The 25742-nt window shown below is 50.1% G+C and overlaps 1 protein-coding gene across 1 annotated transcript in view; it reads left to right on the plus strand.

The window, feature by feature from the left end:
• Nucleotides 1-6826: 6826 nt before the first annotated feature.
• The window catches only part of TRPC4AP (transient receptor potential cation channel subfamily C member 4 associated protein), a 51905-nt gene continuing 32989 nt past the window's right edge, over nucleotides 6827-25742 (plus strand). The window contains exons 1-3 of the mRNA XM_075901491.2: nucleotides 6827-6984; nucleotides 22848-22976; nucleotides 23346-23465. Of these exons, the coding sequence (XP_075757606.1) occupies nucleotides 6874-6984; nucleotides 22848-22976; nucleotides 23346-23465 (360 nt within the window). The 5' untranslated portion in view covers nucleotides 6827-6873. The remainder of the gene's footprint in view (nucleotides 6985-22847; nucleotides 22977-23345; nucleotides 23466-25742) is intronic.

Below are 25742 nucleotides of genomic sequence, written 5' to 3' on the forward strand. Positions count from 1 at the left end.
GTGGGTCACTTCCAGGAGTGGTGTGTGGATACAAATGTCTGCCTGAAGATTGACATGGGCATCTGCCAATCCACTGTGGCCAAAAGCCCGCCCCCAGCTGCCGATGCTGCTTGGGCTCTGATACTAGTGACCGGGCTGAAGGCAGTGCAGCCGCATGGCTGGGAAGAGCTACTGGTGCGGGGCATTGGCTCCTTGGAGCGGGGGCACCCTGCTCTCTCTGGCCACTGCGTTCCGGGGGCAGCGCCTGTGGAGCAACTACTGCCACTGTCTAGCTTTGGGCAGACCCTGGATCGGCCGAGCGGGCAGGGAGACTGCCCCAGCCTCGCTGCACTGTCCTCCCTCCTGAGCCCACTCCCAGAGCCAGCATCCATCCCAGTCCCCTTCCAACGCCCAACTCCCAGCCCTAGTCCAGTCCGTCAGTGACGGGTGGGGGAGCGAGCAGCGGGCGGGGGGCCTCAAGGAAAGGATGACGTGGGTGTCGGGTTGCCCTTAAATTCCAAAGGTACCTTGGGCATAGAAGGGGGGCACTTACACCTGGAGCTAACGCTGGTGCCCTGTGATTGCCGCTGTCCTGACTGCTGGGCGGCCCCCTGCTCTGAGTCACAGGGCGCATAGAGAACCCTGGCCCTTCTGCGTCTGCATGGGCCCTGGGGAGCCTGCCCCTGTGTCATGGTGGCAGGTGCATTGCAGGATGAGGTAGCAGGAACCAAACTGCCCAAGGCTGGAGATGGCAGCGCCTGCTGGTTTGATCCCATATAGTGGGGTGGGAAACCTAAGGCCCAGGAGCCAGATCCAGCCCCTAGCTTGCCTGGATCTGGCCTCCAAGGCTCCCCCTAGTAGTGGGGAGCCCGTGCTGGCGCTCCAGCCCCCCAAGGGATGGCGCAGCAACATTGGCTCCCCACTGCAGTGGGGGAGGGCAAACCTCTCTGGCCAGTATCAGGCCAGCCAAAGCCAGATCTGCCTGGCAGGTGCAGGAAACAGCTCTGTGCACTGCCGCTCCCCCTCCTCCTGGCCAGCACAGCAGAGCTCTGCCTGGGGGCTGTTCCCCTGCTGCTGCGATGGGCCACAGTCCTAGCTCAGCGGAGCAGTAAGTGGCACAGAGCCATGTGCATCCCCGACGAGCTGCCCAAAGCGCCCCCTCTTACCTAGACCCTGCCTCCCTCCTCCGTCTCTCACTCCCCCTCCCAGACCCACTTCCTGGCAGCCCCTTCCCACACACTGAGCCCCTCATTTTTGGCTGCACCCTGGAGCCTATGGGGGCCCACAAAATCTACCAGCCTGGGCCCCCCTAGGCTCTGGTGTGTGAGGGGAATGTGGCGAGTGTCTGATTCTCAGTCAGGGGCTTCTCCCCATCATGCCTGCCACCCCCACCATCTGGGACTCTGGGCCGTTAGCAGCCGGGTCGCTCTGAGAAATGTTCTCACCAGATGACCAGAGAGAGGTACCCCAATGACACTGCCACCTATCCCCTCCCCAGCTGCCTCCCAGACACCAGCTGGGATGAAATGGGATCAGACTTTAACTCCAGCTCATCTCACCCTCCTGTCCCCAAAAGGGCAGTTGCTACTGTCTTTGATACCAACTGAGACGCACCCAAATGATTTTAGAAGTGTTTTCCTTCTAAAAACTCCCTAGCTTGAGAGAGAAAGAAAAGGATAGTGTTCAAATGAAAGGCTAGTACTTTACATTCCAAGTGCTGTAACTGTTTGTCCTGCTTTACCTTTAATAAAAGGTTCAAATGATTTTACTAGCATGTTTGCCATGGTGGTAGGCAGGCAAAGTGCTGTAAACCAAGCCCCAAACCTCACTTCGTGTTGGACAATAACTAGATTATGTTTACAAGGGGGTTCCCAAACATTTTGCCTGCATAACCCCTTTTTGAGACTGACAGTCTCTAGTAACCTGCTAGCAACCAAGCGATGCGAGGAATTTACATGGTAGGTAAATTATTTAATGCTCTCTGGGGCTTGCATGGGGTGACACCGCTTCTCAGAGCCTGGCAGTGGTAGAAATGGCACATCTGATCTCCGGTTGTGGCAGCAACAGTAGATTAACTGAGAGACTTGATGGACACACGCAGGGAATCCAGCCTGAGATCAAAGCAGGCTTGCCACTGGCGCCAGTGAGTGCAGGCTAGTCGCTCCTGACCGTCAGCCAAACTCGCAGACGAGGTTCCTTGCAAGAATCTCCCACCAGAAATTTCAGTGAGCTGCTGGCGACTTCATGGGCTCAGGCTTGCACTGAAAGGGGTTTCACACCCACTCATACTCGATCACATCCAGGTCAGGGGAAAAGGACCTAAACTGTCCTCCAGCCAGCTGAGAGACTCGGCCAACTCCTGCGTAGGCGGTGGAACCATTTCATCCTCATTCAGGAACTTGCAAAGCTGAAGGAAGAATTCATAGTTTGTCTTCCAAAAATTACACTTTCAGAAAACAGTTGGGCTATGTCTACACTCGCGGCTTCTTGCGCAAGTAATATGCAAATGATGCTAAGCGTTGAATATCGCTGAGCCTCATTTGCATACCTAATGAGCCATCTTTTTTTCAGAAGAGGCTCTTGCGCAAGGAGAGTCTACACTGCCCCTTCTTGCGCAAGAAAAACCCTCTTGCTCAACGCCGTTCTTCCTGAAAAGTACTAGGTGTAACGGCATGCGCAAGAGGGCTTTTCTTGCGCAAGAAGGGGCAGTGTAGACGCTCCTTGCGCAAGAGCCTCTTCTGAAAAAAATGGTGGCTCATTAGGTATGCAAATGAGGCTCGGCGATATGCCACGCTTAGCCTCATTTGCATATTACTCACGCAAGAAGCCGCGAGTGTAGACATAGCCTTGGAGTCCTGTGATTTAGAGTCACTCTGCTATAGAGGTGCCCTTGCAGGCCTGGACTCTGTTCATTCAAACTCCCGAATACATCTGACACAGGCACGAAGGCCCCTCTTCCTTTGGGAATGCAGAAAATCAACAGGTGCTTGCACAGGTGCACAGCATGTGTCTCAGTTCAGAAAACCATCCCAGCACTTTTCAGCCTGAGAGCTCTTTCACTTCCGTGTGGAACAGGCATAACCGGTCCCCAAGTGCTCATGCAGGAAGAGAGAATAGAAGGTCTTGGAGAAATGCACCATCCGTGCAAGGCCACCCTGTATATGGGCGGTCACGCAGCAAGAAGGCTGCTACTCTGTAGGTCAAACGCAGCCTGCTGGCGTGGCATTTGTGATGCAGGTGTGGACATGGGATGTGACCTCTCTCAGGCCAAATTTGGCCCATTGGACCTATGACTGCATCTGCTGGCGGCAGCAGTCAGGGTGTGGGGACTTCTCAGAGCTATATACTGGATCACGTTCATTAGACATTATAGAGAGGAAACTCGGATCTACTCAGGCATTGCAACCCTTGGCTACCCTGAAGTCATTCCAGAAAGTAGCAGGGGCAGCCCAAATGTGAGAGGGGCAGGTGGGCTTCAGTCTTTGCTTCCATGAGCATCCTCTTTTCCAGCTGCCAGAGCAGCAGCCGTGGCTCTCGCAGGTGGGGCAGTGAACGCTGTTACCCCTTGGCAGCCTGTACTGGAGTGGGGGTGGGGTCACAGGGTTTGGGCAGCCCCGCAGGTCTGTCTATTACTGAATGAGAGTCTCTGTGTGCCTAGGCGAGGTATCCAGACCAGACATCCTATCAGAGCAATCCCAGGCCCAGCGATGCATGACATGCCTTACTACTGTTTCCCAAACACGGGTTGAGCCCATGTCTCTGGCATTGGAAAGCATCCTGCATATATGTTCAGAGCCCTCCAGAAAACCTTACCATCCTTTCTATGGACCGTTGTGTTGCAGAGTCACAAAGCTGTTGCCATTTCCAGTTCTCCCTGCCCCAGAAGTACCTTCTCCCACCCCCCTCCTGGTTTCTTTTAGCTCCCCAGACATGTAAGAGGAGTTGGGGAGTGTGAAAACAGCCCTGCTTGCTGGAGTTCGGCAGATGCCTGGCAAGGGGAGATGTAGGTGCTCTGATAGCGTAGTAACGAGCGTCATTCTCGCCTCTACAGCGATGTTGCTACTACACAACCCTCTTTTAAAACATGAGTCAGGTTGGTGAAACACTCATTCCAAAACGAAGGTTCTGCGCAACCTTCCTATAGTTCTGCCCTTTGTGGCAGGCCTCATGCAACAGGCTCTGGCTGCATGATGATGTCGTTTTTTCCACGATACCCGTCAAGGCTGTTCCCTACTCTGTCAATCTGATTGCAGAAGGTGAGGGCCCTCAGGTAACTTTAAAATACCCTGCCTCTAAAGGCTTCTGCTTCAAAACCCCAAGGTCACATACCCTGGGCCTGGGCTGCGTATTGCAAAACCTCTTTGAGTAGCCAGGAGAGCACCCTTGGGAATTCCTGTTTGTGGATACCTGCAAGCTCTTTAACCTTCACACTGGAGAGAGCTTGGAAAACTAATTTCTCCTAGTAGTCCAGCTTGCAGTCTTAGGCACATCACAGGCACGCAGAACCTCCTAGGACACAGGGATCAGATCATGGTCTTACAAAGGTGATTTTTAATAACAACGAGAACAAAAAAGCAAACACACTTAGTGAAACATTGCCTGGTTGCTGGGTGTTACTTAAAAAAAGGGGATTAAAATACAGAGAAGTGCTTCCCTGAGATTCAGTTTGGAAAATTGCAGTGTAAGGGGGGTTATATGTGCTCAGCACAGAGAAGTCCAACAAACCCGAAAATAAAGAAATCACCTGATTGTGTCTGACTAAACGTTCCCTGTTCTACTCACATCTCTGTAGTGTCAAGACTTAACCCTTTCCTAGGCATGGATGTCGCTGAATCCTCCAGCTCTGTTTTCCTGCCTTAACTCCTGTCTCCCAGGCGTGGCACAGGAAGGTTGCTTCTTCCAATTCAAGCGCTCACATTCGCTTTCCTTTGGCTCTTCTGGCTTCCTGCCAATTCACTTCCTGCTTCCCCAGCATTCCTGGAGACTCACTAGGACCCACTGTCTATGGTTTTAACCCTTACAGGCAAGACAATTAGGGTTAGGTCTGGAGTTAACCCCTGTGAAAAGACATTAGTTAACTGAAGGGCTGGAATGCCCAGAAAAGGGTATTGCCCCTCCCCCATTCATTATGTAACTACTACTGAAACCTGGGATGTCTGGACCCACAGACAAATCAAAGGGCGGGCTGCACACAAGTGAGAAGCAAACAAGAAACCCCTCACTGCCATGGCCCCCGACTGAGGGAAAAGACTCTCCCTACATTCCCCTCACACACCAGAGCCTAGGGGGGCTCAGCCTAGTAGATTTGGGGGGCTCCAGCCCCTTGGTGGAGAAGCAGAGAAGAAGTGGGGGCACTGGAGCACCAGTGCAGACTCCCCAATCCTGTGAGGGTCCGTGAGCCCCAGGGGCTGGATCCAGGCAGCCCCCTGGATCTCAGGTTCCCCACCCCTGCTCTAGAGCTTGAGCTACAAAGCCAGCTGGCTCTCAGCTGTGGCTGCAGCGCTCCCTTGTTCTTGTCTCTCGCTGTCAGTGGTCGAAGTGCCGCTACATGGGACAGTGACTCAGCTCACTGTTCAAACCACCATTGACTAGGGAAGAGTAATGGCCTCATGATCTTTTCCAGCCCACGCATCACTGACATTACAGGCAAGTAATAACGCCTGGCTCCTATGTAGTATTTCTCACCAGTAGATCTCAAAGCACATCGCAATCTTTAGTTTATTTTTCCTCTCTGCCACATTTTGCTATAATTCTTATTATATAGAAGGGGGACTGAGGCACGGTGCCCAAGTAAAGCACCCAATGTCACATGGGAAGTCTGTGGCAGAGCAGGGAGTTAAACGTGGGTCTCCCAAGACGCAGTGCCCTAAGCACTAGGCAGGGCTTGCTTTGCATGTCTCCTCCTTTCTCAGAGGGAATGTTCTCTTCATGTGACAAATGAAATGGGGAAACGATGGCTGCAGAGATCCAGTCTCTGCTCTTTGTGAATGGCTGGGTGACTGGAGCACACAGACTGGGGTTTTCGGGGAACTTTTCTCTGTTCCGAGCATTTAAGGATCTCAGGCCTTCAAGGTACCGCAGAGGCGCAGGGCTCCGAGTCCCAGCTGGGGGAGGGTGAACAGGCACAGCAGGGAGAGGACAGCGAGGGGGGAGCGTGTCAAGGGCCGACGGGAGCAGGGCTGCATTATGACTTTCGTGGGCCCTAGGCACTTTTGCACCATAATAATATCCAGGGCTGGACAAATAGGCTGTGTCTACACTGGCCCCTTCTTCGGAAGAGGCATGCTAATTTCTAACTTTGGAATAGGGAAATCCGCGGGGGATTTAAATAAACATGGCCGCCGCTTTTTTTCCGGCTTGGGGAAAAGCCGGAAAAGAGCGTCCAGACTGGCGCGATCCTCCGGAATAAAGCCCTTTGCCGGAGGATCTCTTCTTCCTACTGCAGCTCGGCGAGCCCTGAAATATCGACATTCAACATTATCTGTATCTAACGTGCAGCAGCGACTCTTCCGTTTCCGGCCCCACGGAACCGATTCCGTGGGCCCCAGAAGTTTCTTTTTTTTCTGATGTGAGAAAAAAATTAAAACATTTTCTTCCACCCTGACAGTTCATTCCCCTCGATTGTAGGAGCAATGAACACGTGTCCGCGGGCCCCGGTGACGTGCGCAGCCCCCCGCGCGAGGGCGCCAATAGGGCGCTGTCTCTTTAAGAAGGGGGCCTCCGGCCGCCCCGGGCGAGACTACAACTCCCAGCGGCCCCCGGGCGGCTCCCCCGCCCGCAGTGCGGCCGGGGCCCGGCGGGGGGCGCTGCGGGATGGCCCCTGCGCCGCTCCGTACAAAGCGCTGGGGGAGGGGGCGCCTCTTCCTGTTTGTCTGCGTCCGAGGCGGAGCGGCCATGGCGGCGGCGGGGGCCCCGGGGCCGGGAGCCCGCAGGGGGGCGGCCAACATCCTGGCCCAGCTGCGGCGCGGGCAGCTCAGCGGCCGGGGCCTGACCCGGGGGGCGCAGGTACCGCGGGGCGGGGCGGCCTGTCCCGGGGCGCGCGGCGCTTCCCGCCCCCAGCCCGGGCTGCGGGCTCGGCCCCCCCCCCCCGCGCGGCGAAACTCCGCGTGACTCCCCCCCCCCCCCCGCCCCCGGGGGAAGGGCAGGCGCCTGCCTGGCGGGGGGGCGGGGCGCTCGTGCCCCCCCCCCCCGAAAGATCCGCCCGGTCTCTGCTGTTCGGGGCCCGAGGGCTCCGCCAGGCCTTATCTGCGGGGCCGGGCCGGGGGGGGTCAGACGCGCTGAGCGGCAGCATTTGGCCGGGCTCCTGCTCGGCGCCAGCCCCTGAGGCGCCGCCAGCCCCGGCCGCTTGGGCCCTGCAGGTTTTGACTCCCCCCTGCCTGCCCCCCCCCGGCACTGCCCGCGGCAGCGCTGGGCACGGGGAGTGCGCGCCCCTTTTGTGACTCCTTCCCCCGCCGCCGCGGTGTTAGCGTGAAACAAGCCGGAGAGGGGCAGCGTCCAAGCGCTGTTCTGAGCTTGCATTTGGATTAGTGGTGGGAATGGAAGGCAGGGATGCTAGTGGTGAACTGGTAAACCTCGGCCTTCACAGGCTTACCAGCTGCGATTAACCTGCAGGAGTTCGCTCCACTCAACCAGTTAAACAGGATTTTACATCCCTAAGTAGCTCTCCATTCTGAAGAGAAATGGAACTTGGCATGGAGTTAGGATATAACCCAAAATATTAAGCTTATTTTTGATTCAGTGGCATGCATGACCTAGTGGCTTTAGTGCTGAGTAAGATCTGGTTCCTCACCTGTTGAGTAGCGGGCCAGTCTTTGTGTTCTATTAAAATACTACTGACCATGACTGAAATCTCTGGTTTCTCTGTTAGTTTCAAGGACTATAGGGAATGAAGTCTGTTTCTTGCTTATGCTGTATGTTCTGCAGTCTTGGAAAGCAGTGCATGGGTGCCAGACTACTAGCTGTTGTTAATATAAAGAAAGTAGCATTTATTTTGGAGGAAAATGTGAATCAATGGGACTCGAAACAAGTTCTCTGTCTGTATATTTTATGGCCGTGGTCACCAACCAGTAGATCGCAATCTACCGGTAGATCTCAGGGGCTCTAAGAGTAGTTCTTGAGCCCTCTCTGAACTGCGCACCTGCGCAGTACATTTACATTAGATTTCCTCATGTAATGTAGGTGGGGCTTCAAGGAAGGGGCAGGGCAGTAGATCTTCGCCTGTTCTGAGACTTAAAAAGTGATCTTGGGTGTAAAAAGGTTGGAGACCACTGCTTTATGGCAATGCTCCCTTCCTCTCCCCTAGTAGAAATACCAGCAAAGAAGGTTCACGGGTTTGACAGAGTCTTGGCTAATGAGAAGCGACCTCTACCCTTTACGTTCTTGATGTTGGGTGGGGTTTGGGACAAAAGATTATTTCAGTGGAAACGAAGAGTATTTGTATTTAAGCACTTTCCAACTGTCCAGTATATTGTCCAGTCTGAGTAAAATGACTTTTCAACAGCTTTTACTTTTCTTTATATTTTGTTAACCTATTAATTTAACCTTTCCATGGCCTCTTGAAAATGAGTTTGTTTTCCGCAAATCATTTAACGTGGGTAACTTGTTCAGGGTCTGAGTTGTGCTTTTTTTTGTGTGCTTACTATAGCAGATACTCATGCTATACACATTTAAGTAAATGATCATATGTATAATGCAATGACACCTTCCTGTGCATTCACTTTAGATGTTTGTACACCTTCATTTTATGCATCGTATTAGTTGTATTTTTGTCAGTGCTTTTGTAAAAAGTTTGATTAAATGTGACTACACCTGTGCAGTTTCCCAGAATACTAGGTTAGGATTTCTCTGCTAACTACATCTCTCCTTTTATAAAACTCACTGACTTGGCTGCATTGGAGAAACTTAAAGCTGAAGGCTGAGAGCTCCCAGTACTTAAGTGCCACAAGAACACTTCATTAAATTCCTTGGATTGAGGGAGCAATGGAATTGCTTGACAGGTTATGAACTGTATAATTGGCACAGGATTAGAACTTTACTATGGCATTAAAAATCATTTTAGTGGTGCAAGTGTTAAATGCTATGTATCTTTGTACACTTGCTTGGAGTTGGGAGATATTCAAGCTGGTATCATAATCTCATAACCAGGCATGTATTTCTTTTGTACTGGAGCAAATGCTGCTGCTGTTGTTTTATTTGTAATGCAGAGGCAGCAGCACAGGGTGATGGAGGCTCTCTGGGAGTGAGGCAGGGCACACTGGCTGCCCCTGAGAGTATTTTAGTAATCGTGTAACCATTGCAATTTATGGAGACGTGATTACTAAACATGGTCTCTGCCGTCCCTAATCTAGACCCTGTGAGGCAATCAGTGACCTTACTTGAGTATCTCATGATTTTTCTTGACATGAAGCTGTAGTAAGCAAATGGGTTCCTATATTCAGCACTAGCTCCAGTTTTCAGGCAATTTCAAGATCCAGCCCCAAGAAGGAAACAACATAGTGGCCTAGTCTTAAAAGTGGTAAAGGCATGAATAAATAAATGTTACAAAGTCTGCATCTGGAAGGTACAGTGGTTCTAGGCTTACCAGGAACAGATGGGGAAAAACTTGTCTGGCTACAGCTGGTATCTGAATATCTAGCCAGATGCCTAAACTGTGGACAGCCCATAGCAAATGGTTGCCATATTCTCAGCAAGAATCTTTCCAGCTCTTCCTGGCTACTTCTCAAATCTGCAGACATTATCTCCATCTTATCTGGATTGAGATTCAGCCAGTTAGCCCTCATCCAGGCAAACACTAATCACCAGTAAGAGACTAGGTCAATCCACTGTTCTGCATTAGGAAGGTCCCATAATAGAGGCATAGAGCAGAGGTGCAGGAAACTCAAAAATATGTATCAGTGGGATTTGGGAGGAGAGAAGGGGGTGATTTAAATCAATCTACCCTGCTAGGCTTTTTCTGCAAACTATCACAGCTGGCTCAACACTGAGGGCTACTGTAATTAAGGGCAATTATTCTGTAGCTGCTGTGCACACAAACCCCATTGTCTTTTGTAGGATATCCACATGAGAAGCAGCTGCAGTATTGGATCTATTCTTCATAGTGAAAAGCAGACTCTCCAGTGAAAGTGGGGTAGTACCAGCTCAGGCACATCTGTAATTGCTCTTTTGTGGGATCACCATTCTCCTAAAATGTTCAGGGATTGAGCTGCTTGCAGTAATGAAAGCTGCAGCATAACAGGATGCTTTCGATAGCGGTAAATGTCAAAAGTCCATTCTTTAAAAATGGCAGCAATCTTTTGTATAATTAAAAGTATTCAAGATGGTGGCTTCATCTGACATGCAGTAGTATAGATTACATGGGCAACTCTGAGCCGCAGGGCTTTCTTTGTAAAGTAACTGGAAAGGACCGCTAGCATTGTGGTATGGTAGGGCCTGTACAGACTAGGGATGTTCAATCTTTATTTTGTAAACATGTAACTGCTGAAATTTTCACACAGGGGGTGGCTCCATAGGAGCCACTGAAGTAATTCTGCTGCTTTACTCTGTGCTGATTAGGCCTCAGCTGGAGTATTGTGTCCAGTTCTGGGCGCCACATTTCAGGAAAGATGGGAAGAAATTGGAGAGGGTCCAGAGAAGAGCAACAAAAATGATGAAAGGTCTAGAGAACATGACCTATGAGGGAAGGCTGAAAAAACTGGGTGTGTTTAGTGTTGAAAAGAGAAGACTGAGGGGCCATAACTTTCAAGTACCCTGATGATGGGATAAGAAGCAAGGAGCTTAAACTGCAGCAAGGGAGGTTTAGGTTGGACATTAGGAAAAACTTCTCAACTGTCAGGGTGGTGAAACACTGGAATAAATTGGAGATTTTTAAGACTAGGTTAGACATAGATGGAGCTTCCACAGCCTTCCTAGGCAAACACCTGACCGGGATAGTGCTTGGTCCTGCCATGAGTGCAGGGGACTGGACTTGAAGGAACCAGAGAGGTCATCAAGTTGTATGGTTTTATATTGGTGCCCATAACACAATACCTTCTGCGTATGGACGATCTGTGGCTGAGGTGGACCTGGGGTTCGGCGTGAGTGGGCGGCTGAGGGCTCTGGGAGCGCAGGTTCAGTGTGGGGGCTGGGAATGAAGGGTTTGGCAAGTAGAGGGGGCTCGGGGCTAGGACAGAGGATTGAGGTGCTGGGGTGAAGGCTGTTGTTGGGGATGAGGGGTTGTGGGAACCCACTCTCTGGCAACTCCAGGCCAGGAGAGAGATGCCCCCTGCTGGCCGAGGCAGGGCTGGAGTAGGGATGCCCCTCTCCCCGCTATGGCAGGTCCGTGCTGCTGGGAATGGTGGTGGGAGAACTTTGAGAGGGTGCCTCCCCCTGCTGGGCAAGGCCGGGTTAACTCTTCTGCTGGGAGAGGTCTATTGATTTTTGTGGGTCCAGAAATGAGGCCTTTGGGGTACGGGGCAGGGTTGTGGGTTGAGGCAGGCGAGTGCGTGTGGGAGGGGGTGAGTGTTCCAGCTGGGGATGCAGGCTCTGGGGTGGGGCTGGAGATGAGGAGGGGCGCCAAGCCGGGGCCAAGAGTGTTGAGTGTGTAAGATGGCTCAGGGCGGGGGTCTAGAAGGAAGTTTAGGCTGAGGAGGGGAATTAGGGTTGGCATGTGGCGGGGGCTAGGATCTTCGGTTGTGTAAGGGTGCCCTGGGCCAGAGCAGGAGGGTGGGATACTGACATAGGGCAGCTCCTGTTTGTGTAGGAGGAAACAGGTGGCTCCTGCAGGCATTGCCCTCCCCACAGCTCCCAGGGTCTTCGATTCCTGGCCAGTGAGCTGTGGGGGGTGGAGCTTTCAGGCGAAGGCAGCCGGGAGGCCGGAGCTTGGCCAGGACAGGAGGAAAGTCAGTGTGTGGAATCTCTCCCAGACTGGAAGGGCTGGCCCTAAAGCCCCTTTCTTAACCTGGCCCTGCTGCTGCCACTGGGGGCCCGGCAGTCAGCGGGGGCTTGTTGGGCAGCGGCGCAGCCACACAGCTTAGAGGGACCCTGGCACTAGTCATGGAAAAAATGAGTGTGCTATTGGTATGTAACACAGCCCCAAGGGGGTATTAAAGGTAATCTTACTAGAACTTGGGAAGTGTCCTTCAGGTTTGATGCTCTCGTACGTTGAGCTGCCCCGGAGTCCCAGGCATGTCATTAATAACACAATCTCTGCTGCCATCGAGGCATTTCACCCTTTATTTATGGACTATTACTTAAAACTGGTCTGAAAGTGACTGACACTGGCATCCTGCTTATTTCTATTGTTGTCATCTAGGGCGGTAAATTAGAAGTGGGCTGTCTTGTTCATCTTTTCAGCTCGTTCTGTGGAAGGACAGGTGTCTTGAGGAGAAACAGCCCAGTGGACTGTCTGTTAGTGAGTACGGCTGCGAAAAGCTAACTGGTGAGCATCACCCTTCACTGGTTCCAGTTAGCCACTAGGGGCTGGAGCAGCTCCCCACCCACCTCAGACAGGGGCTGCTCCATCTGAGTGGTGCTCTAGTCTGGCAACAGTGTGTGGGGGGGCACTCCAGCCAGTACCCCCTTTTAATTGGTCATTTAACTAATTCACCAATTAAATGTGATTTTACATCCCTATTAGTGATTGGAAGTCCACAAGTAAACTAGTGGGCTGAGGTGACTGGGCACTCCCTAGAGTCATGGATATGTGCTGCTTTGGCAGATGTCCAGTGGCTGCTTGCTAAGGAATACTAGTTTGAGTCAAATTGAAATGGTTAGTTGCACAGACATCAGCATTTCCGTTTTTCCCCCAAATCAAATGCTTGGAACATATCGATTAAAGGCTTTGAAAGGTTTGCACACTATTTTAAAAAAAAAGTGGAATTTTTAAAGACTTGGAAAAGCATATCTAAGATCATCAGACAATGTTAATTTTGTCCACTAGTAGCATCAACGCTGTTTTTCTCGCACATTTGTAGAAGACCCTATTTGAAAAGCAGACAGGTGAAATATTGAATAAAAGGAGACTTGGAGTCTGTAAAGGACTTCCAGTTTATGTTTGTATCATCACCACGCTAACTTGTGTAAAAACAAGTGCAATAGTTTTAGAATTGTGGCTTAAGGATTCCCTCGCCGGTGCAACTTGCAATGGGTAAAGGGTGGGTAGATGCCCCTCTTCTGGGAACTAGAGATAAGAGAAGCAGGGCTAGGAAATAACAATGAGATTCCATATAGAGGGAATGCAAGTTAATGCACTTGGGATGCTGGGGGAGAATCTGCAAAGGATTGCTGAAAGAGAAGAACATGGGAAGTAGGAATGACTGAAAGACGTCATTTATCTGAATGGCCACTTGCTAGTGCCCTATGTTAGCAAAAAAATTCTAGCTTTGAGTGCAAATACAGTGGCCACCACATCACTGAGCTGAGGATGGGGTATTTCCACCCCGTTCTCCCCCCCATAAGACAGCTTGCATCTGGAATACAGCATCCGTTTCTGGGCACGTTACAAATGCATTAGCAAATTGGACCTAGTGATGAGAAGAGGGCCAAAGCTGCTGAAGGGCTTAATTAAAATCTTTATTTTAAGGCTGGGCTATTTCAGTTCTTCTGAAACCTGCATATACTAGTGATGAGTCATTAGGTGGTTATAAATAGGAAGAATGGGATGAAACTAAAAGGACACGTATAACGTTGTTTCTAAAATGCCTGTTTTGAAAGCACACAGGGTACTGAACATAGTTTAGGATTTAAAATGTAGGAACAGACGTATTTAGATAGAATACCAGGGACAAGCTTTGTGACCAGCTATCAGGATTTGAAATGAGCTCAAGAGAAAATATGAACCCTTGTCATTTGGGATATGCCAAGACTAGACAGGACAAGGAACCAGAAAAGAGCTCTAGAGTGCAAGCTTGGGTGGGCTGCATGACAGGTATTTTATAGCTCTGCGTTTTAACTTCTGTCGTCTCTAAATGTATGTGGCTTGTTGGCTGCAAGTGAAGGTGTCTTTCTGTGCTTTGTTGCACACTGTCTGGAAATAGCTCATATTTGGTTAGACATGGTATACGGAGCAATATACAGCCAGTTGGCAATAAAAGCTGACAAGTTGGAATTTCTTTCTGCCTAATGTGTGCAGATTGTCCACTTCGAAATCCTCTGTAGAATTGTCCAGGTTGAAATTGTCTCTAGAATATGAAAAAGTGGAAGAGCTGGAAATTACACGTTACTTTAGATTTTGCAAATGAGAAGATAAAATAGTAGCGAGAGAGAGGGGCCCTTCAAAACTTCTGTATGTAACCCAGTATTAAAACAAGAGACCAGCATTTAAAGGTTCTCTAACTTGGTGATTACAGTGTGGCTGTCTCTAGTTTTCACCTAGTGCAGTCATGCTTCGTCTTCAGTTCATCTTCTTTCCTCTAGTTTAAAGCATGTGCCAGTTAAAGCATGTGATGATCATAGCTCCTGTGACCGAGAATTGTCCCTCTAGGTTAGTGAACTGTCTGATCTCGTTCTGCTCCCTGAGATACAACATTCACTTGGGCAAGACCTTCTTATCTCAAGCTGTACATCAGAGGTGTTCACGTGTCCGGCTCAGTGGAGGTCAACAACTAATGAACAAATTCAGTCCTTGACAGAGAGCCGTGGTCAATGGAACTTTCTAGCAGTAGGTGTGAAGGGAGAGAAGAGCGTGGAGAGGGTAGAGTTTTCTTGTTTCACTAACAGACTGTTGTCAGAGAGAGGTCTCCACAGGGGAAGGGAGACCACTTGGTTTACTGGAAATCCATTAGCCAGAGACAGTTACCAAAGTCACAAGCCCAAGACCTTCACCAGAACAGCTGCAGAGATCCACCTGCAATCTGGATTGGCACAGATGCTTGTGCAGAATTTGCACATTAGGAGATGACCTCACCTCAGTGGAAAAAACCAAAAGCAAGGGAGACTCCAACAAATCCAGAATAATGGCCCATAAACTGGAGTTGGATAATGGAAAACCCAAAGCATATTGCAAACCCAGAGAGGGAGCAACACCTTTTTCCTTCTCTTTTTAAAATAGAGGTAGTGCTAGAGATGTCTCCAACCAGCAGAGAGTGACTTCTGTTGCCAGATTCTGGGACTGGAGGACACAGTATGGATCGTTTCATAATTGTCCTGTTCTGTGCATTGCCTCTTGCTGTGCCTCTGTCAGAAGACAGGACAGCTGTTCTTGCCTCCTAACGTGCCATTAGATTTTGTGCCAGGAGGGGGGGAAGAACTTTATTACCCCCAGGGAAAGGACAGAGCATTCTGCCATTGAATCAGAGCAGTAATGACTGATGGACACAAGGGAACCCTGTACGGGGCCGGTGTGTTGACAGAGGTGTCTGTCCTTACACTTGGATTGTTTGGCTGGTAATGTGCTCTCAGTTGAATGAGCCATTTTGTTGCATCTTTCTCAGGATCCAGAGGGTGGCATTTGACTTTGTTTCAGGGTATTGTGTCTGGACCTTTCTACTGGCTCCCTCTTTGATTTTGGCCTAGTGCTATTAGTTGTTGGCCTCTGGCAACAGGTAGCTGGTAAATTTTTCAAGCTGTGGTTAATAGGGATGTGTGTGCACTGTGGGTTTGACTAGAATAGTTAGTTGGTTGCCTGTTACTACATACTAACTACTTTGCTTTAAGTCTAGTTGGAACATACCCAAACTTACATTCCAGGTGACGAACAATTTGTGCTTATCTTAAAGTGAATTTTAGTCCATATGTGCATTAAGGAAGACGGTAACCTGTGAGTTTAGCATGCACTGGGTTTTATTCATATTCATTCTCTCTCTCTTTTTTAGCTGTCAGGTTCTGATGTTTTCTATATGCATTATTTATACATAATCATGTGTCCTTCATATAGTGGTACGTTCTTATGGACTTTCTCTGGTTCGCCACTGCAGTATTTCCAATGAAGTTCAGAACCTCACTTTCCAAATTTAGTCTGGTTACCCTGAGGTCTTGAGTATTGAGGTTGTGTGTGCTTGTTTGGATTTGTGCCATCGCAGCACCCAAGTTATAAACCTCTCCCTTTTCCCCTCTGCTGCTGTCTCCCCCACCCTCCGCTCCCCTCATCTGCTCCCCTGGTGCGTGCTGCCCCCCACCCTCTTCTGCTGTTATGGCTCCTGCCCTTCTCATGCCCCTCCCCATCCTCTCTGACCCCTGCACCTGTCCTCCTCCCCCCCCCCCGCCCCATACCCACCCCTCCTCTAGTCCTCCTCCCCTCTCCTAGCACCTGCCTCTCTCCTCTGCCCTCTGGTTCCTGTCCCTCCCTTCCACTCCTCTCCATGTCTGCCCTTCTGCTTCACCCCCACAAGCTCCCTGCACCCTCCTGGTGCCTCCCCCTTCTCTCACTGCCCTGACCTCTTGCCCTCTTCATCCCTGGTGCCCACACCCTCACCACCATCTGTCTCAGTTTTTCTCATGCCCCTGTGCACCCACACACATGACTTACTCCATCTCCTGCCTTCCTTGTGCCCACCCCTCATTTCACCCCTATTCTCCCAGCACCCACTGCTCCCCTCTTTTCTTCCTCCCTCTTGCCCCCATTGCCCCTCCCTCTCCTCTCCCAACATCACCCTGTCCGCTCTCCTCTCCCGCCTTCCCTGACACCGTCCCATCCCCCCTGCACCTCATCTCCTCTTGGCCCCCAACATTCGTCTCTCCTCCACCCTGCCCCTTGGTGCCTTCCCCTTTCTTCTCCTGCCCTGGCCCCTCCTCTGTCCACCTCTACCTTCCCCTTAGTTCTCCCCCTGCCCCTTCCCTCACCACCTGCCATCCTGACACCTGAACCTGCTGGGCTGGGTAGCATGGCAGGTGGCAGCCCTGTGTGCTGGGGCTGAAGCAAGAGCCGTGGTGCTTAGGATCCTGCTCTAGCAGCCGTCATGCAGGCCATGAGGTAGCTGCCCAGCTGCTTCTGGGGCAGGGCAGCCACCCGCCACACAGCCCTGCTCCCGGGAGCAGTGGGGGCTGCAGCTGCACGGCTCTGCTGAGGGGGTGGATGGGACTGAAAGTCTTGGTGCACGGACATGCACCCTGCGTGGAACCCTGGTTGAAACACTTGGAAGGTGGCAAGGGGATAGGGAACAGCCAGTGTGGATTTGTAAAGAACAAATCGTGTCAAACCAATCTGGTAGCTTTCTTTGATAAGATCACGAGTCTTGTGGATAAGGGAGAAGAGGTGGACCTGGTATACCTAGACTTTAGTAAGGCGTTTGATACGGTCTCGCATGATATTCTTATCAATAAACTAGGTAAATACAACTTAGATGGGGCTACTATGAGGTGGGTGCATAACTGGTTGGATAACCGTACTCAGAAAGTAGTTATTAATGGTTCACAATCCTGCTGGAAGGGCATAACAAGTGGGGTTCCGCAGGGGTCTGTTTTGGGATCAGTTCTGTTCAATATCTTCATCAACGATTTAGATCTTGGCATAGAAAATACACTTATTAAGTTTGCAGATGATACCAAGCTAGGAGGGGTTGCAACTGCTTTGGAGGATAGGATCATAATTCAAATGATCTGGACAAATTGGAGAAATGGTCTGAGGTAAACAGGATGAAGTTTAATAAAGACAAATGCAAAGTGCGCCACTTAGGAAGGAACAATCAGTCTCACACATACAGAATGGGAAGTGACTGTCTAGGAAGGAGTACGGCAGAAAGGGATCTAGGGGCTATAGTGGTCCACAAGCTGAATGAGTCAACAGTATGATGCTGTTGCAAAAAACCCAAACATGATTCTGGGATGCATTAACAGGTGTGTTGTGAGCAAGACACGAGAAGTCATTCTTCCACTCTACTCTGCGCTGGTTAGGCCTCAGTTGGAGGATTGTGTCCAGTTCTGGACACCACATTTCAAGAAAGATGTGGAAAAATTGGAGAGGGTCCAGAGAAGAGCAATGAGAATGATGAAAGGTCTAGAGAACATGACCTATGAGGGAAGGCTGAAGGAATTGGGCTTTCTTAGTTTAGAAAAGAGAAGATTGAGGAGGGACATGAGAGCAGTTTTCAGGGTGTCGCAAGGAGGAGGGAGAAAACTTGTTCATCTTGGCCTCTGAGGATAGAACAAGAAGCAATGGGCTTAAGCTGCAGCAAGGGAGGTTTAGGTTGGACATTGGAAAAAACTTCCTAACTGTCAGGATAGTTAAACACTGGAATAAATTGCCCAGGGAGGTTGTGGAATCCCCATCTGTGGAGATATTTAAGAGCAGGTTAGATAAATGTCTGTCAGGGATGGTCTAGACAGTGCTTGGTCCTGCCATGGGGGCAGGCGACTGGACTCGATGACCTCTCGAGAACCCTTCCAGTCCTAGTATTCTATGATTCTATTCTATGATTTTTCCTAGCTAGCATCCACTCGTGTAAGACCTGTTTGAAGTAGTTCTCACGAGGCTCGGGCCAGTCTTAGGCTATGTCTGCGCTGCAATCTTAAGTCACCCTACGTTAGGTTGGCTTAGGCTGAGACTGAGGCGCTGCAGTAAGTATGGTAGTGGCTGATGTCCACACCGTCCTCCTGCTGCTGCTGTGCATCTTTGCTGGGAGCTCTTGCCCCGGCTGAAAAGCGCAGTGTGCGGCCCTGAGAGCCAGGGCTCTTGGCTCTGCTCTATTCATCACCTGGAGCCCATCTGCGTTGGGCCTTTCCCTTCCTGCCAGGAGCCCAGGGAAGCTGCAGCATGAGTCCGGTCAGCTGCTATTCTTCCAGGACAGAACTGAGAGCTAAAGCCTGAGCAGGGAGTCTGGATTCACCCCCCCGTCTCCGTGAGGGCTCCAAGCTGCGAGCGTGCACGGGGGCTAGGGGAGATGGGGCAGCAGGGCTTGAAGCTGAGACCCAGGGGGCAGTCTGGCTTGGAGTGGAGACCTGGCGGCAGCTCAGCTGGAAAACTGGGCTTTTGGCAACAGCCAGCGTTAGTAGTGTAGTGTCTGCGCTGGCGCTGCGTCGTCCTACCAACCTCAGCGTGAGCTCCGTGCCCGCCAGTCGGGGGAGCAAGGCTGGAGTGTGTACACTGGCAGAGCAACAGAAGCTGCCGTATGGCAACCTAACGGTACAGTGTAGATCGGGGTAGGCAAAGGGCCCTCTGCGGGCTGGATCTGGCCTGCCAAGCCGGTGGATTTGGGCTGCCCTGCTGCTTCCCCTCCCCCAGGCCAGTCAGGCTTCTTGCACTTCCCCCACCCCAGGCCAAACAGGGCAGGGAGGAAGCACAAGAAGTCTCCTGGCCCTCCCCTTCTGGGGTGGCCCCCTTTTAAAGATCATGCCGCCAACCAGCGTATGGCGCAGCAGCATTGCAGTGCAGATGTTAATTACGACTGTGGGCGGGGCTCTCCTTTGCTTTAGCTAATCTGCCTCCTGGAGGGGTGGGGTCTAGCTTGACGGAAGCTTTCTTCTGCTCCGCTAGCACTGCCTGCGCCCTGGGTGAGGTTGGCACCATTACTCGCTCCGGGATGTGGCTGGGTTGAAGCAGTTCTGTTGTGTAGAGTTGGCCTTCGATTGTAAAGAGCCAGGAGGGGAGGTGCAGGAAGTATTTGAGTGACAATTACGTGGTGGTTGTTACCTTACGTCGGGCTGGGGAACCATTTTTGGATCCGGAAACATCAGGGGCCAGGCACACGTGAGAAGAGAGACAACCCCTGAGTGACATGGCCCTTGACGGAGAAGGAGAGAGACTCTCCCCACCTTCCCTCGCACCAGAGCCTCGGGGGGCCCAGCCCAGTAGATTTTGTGTGCTCCCGCCCCACAGTGGGGAGGTGGGAGAGCTGGAGCACCAGCACAAGCTCCCCAAAGCTGGGGGAGCCCTGAGCCTTGGAAGCTGGATCCAGACAAGCCGGGGGTCTCATCCGGTGCCCAGGCCTGAGGTTCCCCACCCCTGCCTTACACAGCATAAGCCTTTGCCCTCCACAGTGCTGTGAGATGAGTGTATCTTATTTTGTGGGCATGCAGCTTCCAACACTCAAAGTTTCAGCAGGTCTAGGGTGTTAGCTGCATCGTTTTGTATTGTATTTCCTATCCCATGTATTACGGACTGTGCTGCTGGCGACTCCTCTAGTTGACATTGCCCGGCATCTTCCATTTGTAAGACCGTGTTTTCACTTGCTTAAACTTAGCCAAATTTAGAACATTTGGGCTGAAACTTCCCATGCCAGAAGTTTCCTTTGGGCTGAATTTTGTTGGAAGACGTCACCAAAAATTATTTGGCTTTTTTCTCACGGCGAGGTTAGGAGAAAACCTCTTACAAACCGTGAGCTTCTTAAAATGGTTGGGATAGAGATGTGGAATTTAGCAAGGGTATTAGTAGGAATATTCCTGCAGTGTCAAGGATGGGAGCATTGACACCGGGCAAACTTGTCCTAGAATGAGGCTGTTTACGGCTCTGCTTATAGCTGCCTCTTTCTGGTAATAAGCTTGTAGCGGTGTTGCAAAATATACGGTCTTGGATGGCGAAGGCAGATTCTTATTAAAGAGAAGACAGAGGGGGAGAAAGAGGAGAAGGGCAAGGGGAGGGAGGGAATGAATCTCTCACATCACCGGTAGTTGGGATTTTGCCAGAGCTGGTAGTGGTAGCGGTGTCATCTGGGTCCTCTTTGACCCATCTGGTCAGGGTGAGCATGAGAGAGGCCTGCAGTCCCAGGAGGTAGTCATGATGTTGAAGCTTGCTCCAGTAGTCAGGTTTTTTCCCCAACGTCCTCCTGTCTTTTGGGTCCTTAAGGAAGTGGTGTGTGGAATAGCCCATTCTGAGTAGTTGTGGGCCGGGTCTGGCAAGAGGGACAACAAGCTTGATAGTGTTGATTGGTGCCAAGGTTGCCAACTTGACCTGGTAGGAAATCCTAAAGAGCATTGCAACCTGCTGCACTTGAGTCAATTTACAGTCCTGTCTAGCAATTTGTCCAAAATAGAAAAGAGCTGTCAAAAATTGAGGCTCAGAAGTGGAGGTGGGGAGGAGGTGGGGAGGTCTTTTCCAAATAAAAGAGAAAGGAAAAAAGAAAGCCTAATGAAGATTCTGAATAAAGCTTGATGCAGAGTCCACTAGGGATCCACAGCAGCAGAGAGGATGCAGATATTCCCCAGCATGGACTGCTTCCTGCAGGTGGATGGAGAGAGGGGGGAAGTCCTTAGCAGGCTACGTGAGGGCTTTTAACAGAAGCAGTGCCCCCAACTTGGAGACACCAGGAAAACACCAAGGATCTTCCCACTTAAATCACAGAGTGAGGAATTTCAACAGTGTTTAGGTCTCTCACAAGCCAGGGCCTGAAGACTTGAAGAATGGAGGGGAACGACTGCTAAAAAGTATCAGTGCTCCTGCAGCAGTGGCCCAGCTTTCTGCTCACAAGGCAAAGCCTTGCACAGAGATTCTCTGTTCCAGGAGGAGCTTACGCCGCAACCAACAGCATTTGCTGGAGAGCCTGGGATGCAAAGATCCTGGATTCAGCTCAGCGCTGTACCAAGCTGTTTGTTTTCAAGAGCTTCCTGAGCCCCTCTGCCATTGCCAAGAAGGAACTAGTCACAAAGAGCAGGAAGCTAAGCTTCCTGGAACCTTGAAGTGAAGCCCACCCTATCATCCATGGAAATGCCATCTGTCGTCTACACCGTGCACCTCTCAAATACTGTATTGAGCACTCCACACTACAAGGCCGGTCACTCCATTTTTTAACACACAAAACCTACATTAAACTCTGCCATAAGGAAAATTACAGTTGCTAATTCTAGCACTCAAGTTAGGAAATGCCATGGAACCTTAATTTGGATCCCTTGTGTGTATGCATGCTCTAATTACAGAATCCTTCTGTTTTTCCCTCCCTGCACCTGTCTCATTCAAGATGGACTGTGTTCAGAGCCTTCCAGACACTTACATATATGCTCAACTTTGCTACCATGAGTGCTCCTGTTGGGATAATTGGGCCCATAAATTTGCCCTAATTGTGTTGGCGGGAGTGGAGGAGTGCATGAGTGAGGCAGAAAAATGGACCAAACAAAAAGGCCTGAAGAGATAGTTCAAGAACTGTGTGATGGCTAACAAATCAGTCATCAAATCCAAGTAGAAATCAGTAAACCAAGTGTGCTGGAAATTAGATGGACGCAATAGGAAGGGGAAAAGAAGTTATATTCCTGAACAAATTTGATTTCCTAAGCAGACCCTTTTCCCGCTCCTTGAAGTGCAGTTACTGCTCACTCTTGTGCAATGTGGACAGGAGCGTGTTGGCTTGCTAAAGAAAGCAAGGTATGGATGCAGGTTTAGGGTATTTCTACCCTCATTGAAACAGGTGAGAACCTGGAACTCTACCACAGTGCTCAAATGGGTCAGAAAGAGCAATGTGACTTCTAACGTGATGAGTGAGCCCTCCCTCACTATAGCCAGCCCCCTACCTCTGCTCAGTTTTCTCTGAATCCTCCCTCTCACTCTTGAATTTCAGCCCAAATTTATCATCCTCTCCTTTGCTGGGCAAAATCAGCGTGAAATTTCAGCAGTAAACGTTCCCGACTCCTGCATTCAGTAGCTCATGTTCGAGTGCTTGTTCATGTGCGTTCCTGTTGGGGGTGGGCCCACGCACATGTGCAGAGTAGCTAGAAGATGTCCCCTAGTAGTAATCCACAGGATCGGTCTGGGTGCCTCCTGGAGTGGCACCTCCATGGTGCTTAATATAGGGCCCTGCCAAACCACCACCTCCTCTATTTCTTCTTACTCCTAGAGATAGCAGCTGGGACGTCCCTCACCCTTGCTTCAGTGAGTTGCTATAGTGTTTAAAATGGAGTGAAATAAGCAAGAGCTCACCAGATTTAGGAGCATAGTGATGATGAGTCATGAGGTCAGCCTGACGGTGGCATGCAGCATATGGGGAAAGGTAAGAAAATGTTAGTTCAAAAGCCAATGGTGTTCTCCCTTGTAGATCACAGAGGCCTTGTTAAAGGAAAGGGATAAACAAGCAAAATGGAATGGAATTCCCCTGCTGTTGCAGAAACTGTATGAGAACAGCCATCCGAACAGCGACTTCTCTCAGTGCCAAGGCATCCTCAAGGTAATATCTACTCGGTCGCTGACTGTGTCGCTTCACGTTGCATGTTAGAAGGTTACGCACCCTCCCGCCTCAGCAGCGTGGGTGGTGGAGAGGCAGGCAGGAGGTGGTACACTGCTCATACCAGCTCCCCTGGAAGCCCCGTGCACGCACGCACACGGCCTCCCACAGAGGCAGCAGCTCAGGGGAGCCGGTTTAAACACTGGCTCTCTCCCCTCCTCCCCCCAGGGACCGGCTCCTGCAGAGCTGTCCACCCCCTGTGCTGCTGAGCGTCACACGTTTACAAAAACAAATGTTTGTTGACGTCCCTACTTTGTTGCTAAGGTGTTGACTGAATGTATTTGGTTTTTTTGTTTTGTTTTTTTCTCTCAGGAAATTTCTCCGCTCCTCTCAATGGAAGCGATGGCGTTTGTCACTGAAGATAATAGAAAAGCTGCTCAAGAATCCACTTTCCCAAACACATACACGTTTGATTTGTTTGGAGGAGTAGATGTAAGTGTTTGGGGGTTTTGTTAAACATGGCTGTAGCTGAGTAACCTCTGAGGGTTTTATAGCGAGTAAACCGAAGCAGTGTCTTAAATGCAAATGACGCATGATTAGAAGCTTTGGTTGTATTGTCACATGTTGGGTTTCATAAGAGAATCCCCACAAGATTGTCTACTTTGTTTGATTTGCAAGTGCTTTCCAAGGTGCTGTGTGTTCAAAAGCAAGATACATGGAAAAGAAGTCTTGGTGAAATTGTTCTGGCTCTGGAGCACATAACAAAGATGATATTCTTCTACTCTGCTGCTGCCAGATAGTTCTGTCAGATCTAAGATAATAGCTACATTCTTAGAAAAGATGAAGGGGTATCGGACAAAGTGGAAGAAATTGATTTCTGATTACGTACATAATTTGCATAACGTGAAAAGAAGCAAATATCACTGTCTTTAAAAGCAAAAACTGACATACTTTGCATGCTTAACGTTCTGCTAAAACTATCTTGTTCCAACTAATCAAATGATATTGGGAGCTCCTCACATGCCTTTTGTCCAGGGATCTCTTGAGGACTGAGGCACAGAAATTCTTTGAGTCGTGTCCCTATGGATGCTCCACTTCAGGTGTGCTTGTGTCCATATGTTACTGATTGGAGGACGTTTGGTCCAGCTAGACTTGCACAAGCACTTTCCTCCTTATACCCTGCTATGAGGCTAACGGCACGTGTGGCTAACCCTTCTCAACTGGGAAAACAGTTGGAAAGAGTTGGCAGTTTTTCAAAGGCGTTAAGGACACAAGTGCAAACCATCTCACTTGTGAAGGGAAAAATATGAGGCTTATCCAGCAGATCTTCAATGATCTGAAACAGAGTCCTACCAAAAAAAGCCCTAGGTTAAATTACAAAGGATGAGTATAAGGATGTTAAATATCGATTAATTTACTAGTCGAGTAATCGATAGGCACATGCACAAGAGCCCCAGTGGGGGCTCTTGTGCATTTCAAAACAAGCGCTGATCCCAGGCTCCGTGCAGCATTTCCACGGAACCTGGAGTCATCTGGGGACTCCCCAACTGATCCTGGGCTCCATGCAGCATTTCTGCAGGACCTCTGGGTTCTGCGGAAATGCCATGCAGAGCCCGGGAGATGATCTCAGGCTCCACGTGGCATTTCAAAGAGGCAGTGCCACACGGAGCCCAGGATCAGCTATCCAGTGCTGCCCCTTTGAACTGCCGCTTTGAAGTATCTCCTCTTCTCCCCCCACCCATTTGCTGCCTCTATCAGATAGAGGCAGCAAGGGGGGAGGAGGGGAAGCAATTAGTCAACTCAGCTATCCGATAAGCAAATGCCTATCGGATAGTCGACTAGTCCTTAACATCCTTAGTCTAAACGCCACATGTATGTAGGGACCAAATTAGAAAGGCCAAGGCATAAAACCAAATTTAACTAGATAAAGCCACAAAAGGTAACCTTAAAACCTTTTCAAATACTTTAGAAGGAGGAAGCCCAGCAACGGGATGCCCCTGTTACTTACTGGAGGGCGGGGGACAGAGAATGGCAGCACGAACAGAAGATGGTTTGTTTTGTACTGTTGAGTACGTGTAGTATTGAAGTAAAGCAGTAATGCAAATCCACTAATCCAACTAATATCCCTTTAGTAGAAGTTGGTAACTACTGTTGGCTCCCATGTATAAGCAGCTAGAAAGGTATCCTCAGTGACTGTGATATATGGGTCTTGGAACACCTAAAGATCCACTGTGAATTAACCAGAGGGTCAGTCCAGGACTCGAGAGGTAGCGTTGTTGTCCTCTTATCTCAGAGAGGAAGTGCTGCCATTTTCACTTCTATATTTGTAATGAGTCTTTATACTGTGACTTGCTCTCCTTTGTTAAACGTGTCAGATTTAGACTCTGGAGCAGCCAGGTACTACTGTCGCTACATTTGTAATTGCCTCTAGAGATTCTTATTAGCAAAGGTTCCCTTTTTGATTTAAAAGATGGTGCAAAGTAGTAGTCCTTGGCAGATCTAGCTATAGGCAATATTCACTGACCTTACCTGATGTTGGTCTGAGCTTTCTAAATGGGCAAGCTTCAACTCCCCATGTATAAGCGACGCTGTTTCAGTTTTATATTCAGTGTTATGCTCTTCCTGGGCAAACCCAGTCACAAACACAACGTCCAAAGTTTAACACCAGTAATTTCCTGGAAACCTCGTTCAGGTCTTGGTTCCAAACCGAGTGGCTAACTGTTGGTTTAATTGGGGTCACATACAGGTCTTCAAAGTTGAGGTGTTTGG

The sequence above is a fragment of the Pelodiscus sinensis genome, chromosome 17 (assembly GCF_052426305.1).
Source record: "Pelodiscus sinensis isolate ZL-2025 chromosome 17, ASM5242630v1, whole genome shotgun sequence".
Taxonomy (NCBI): domain Eukaryota; kingdom Metazoa; phylum Chordata; order Testudines; family Trionychidae; genus Pelodiscus; species Pelodiscus sinensis.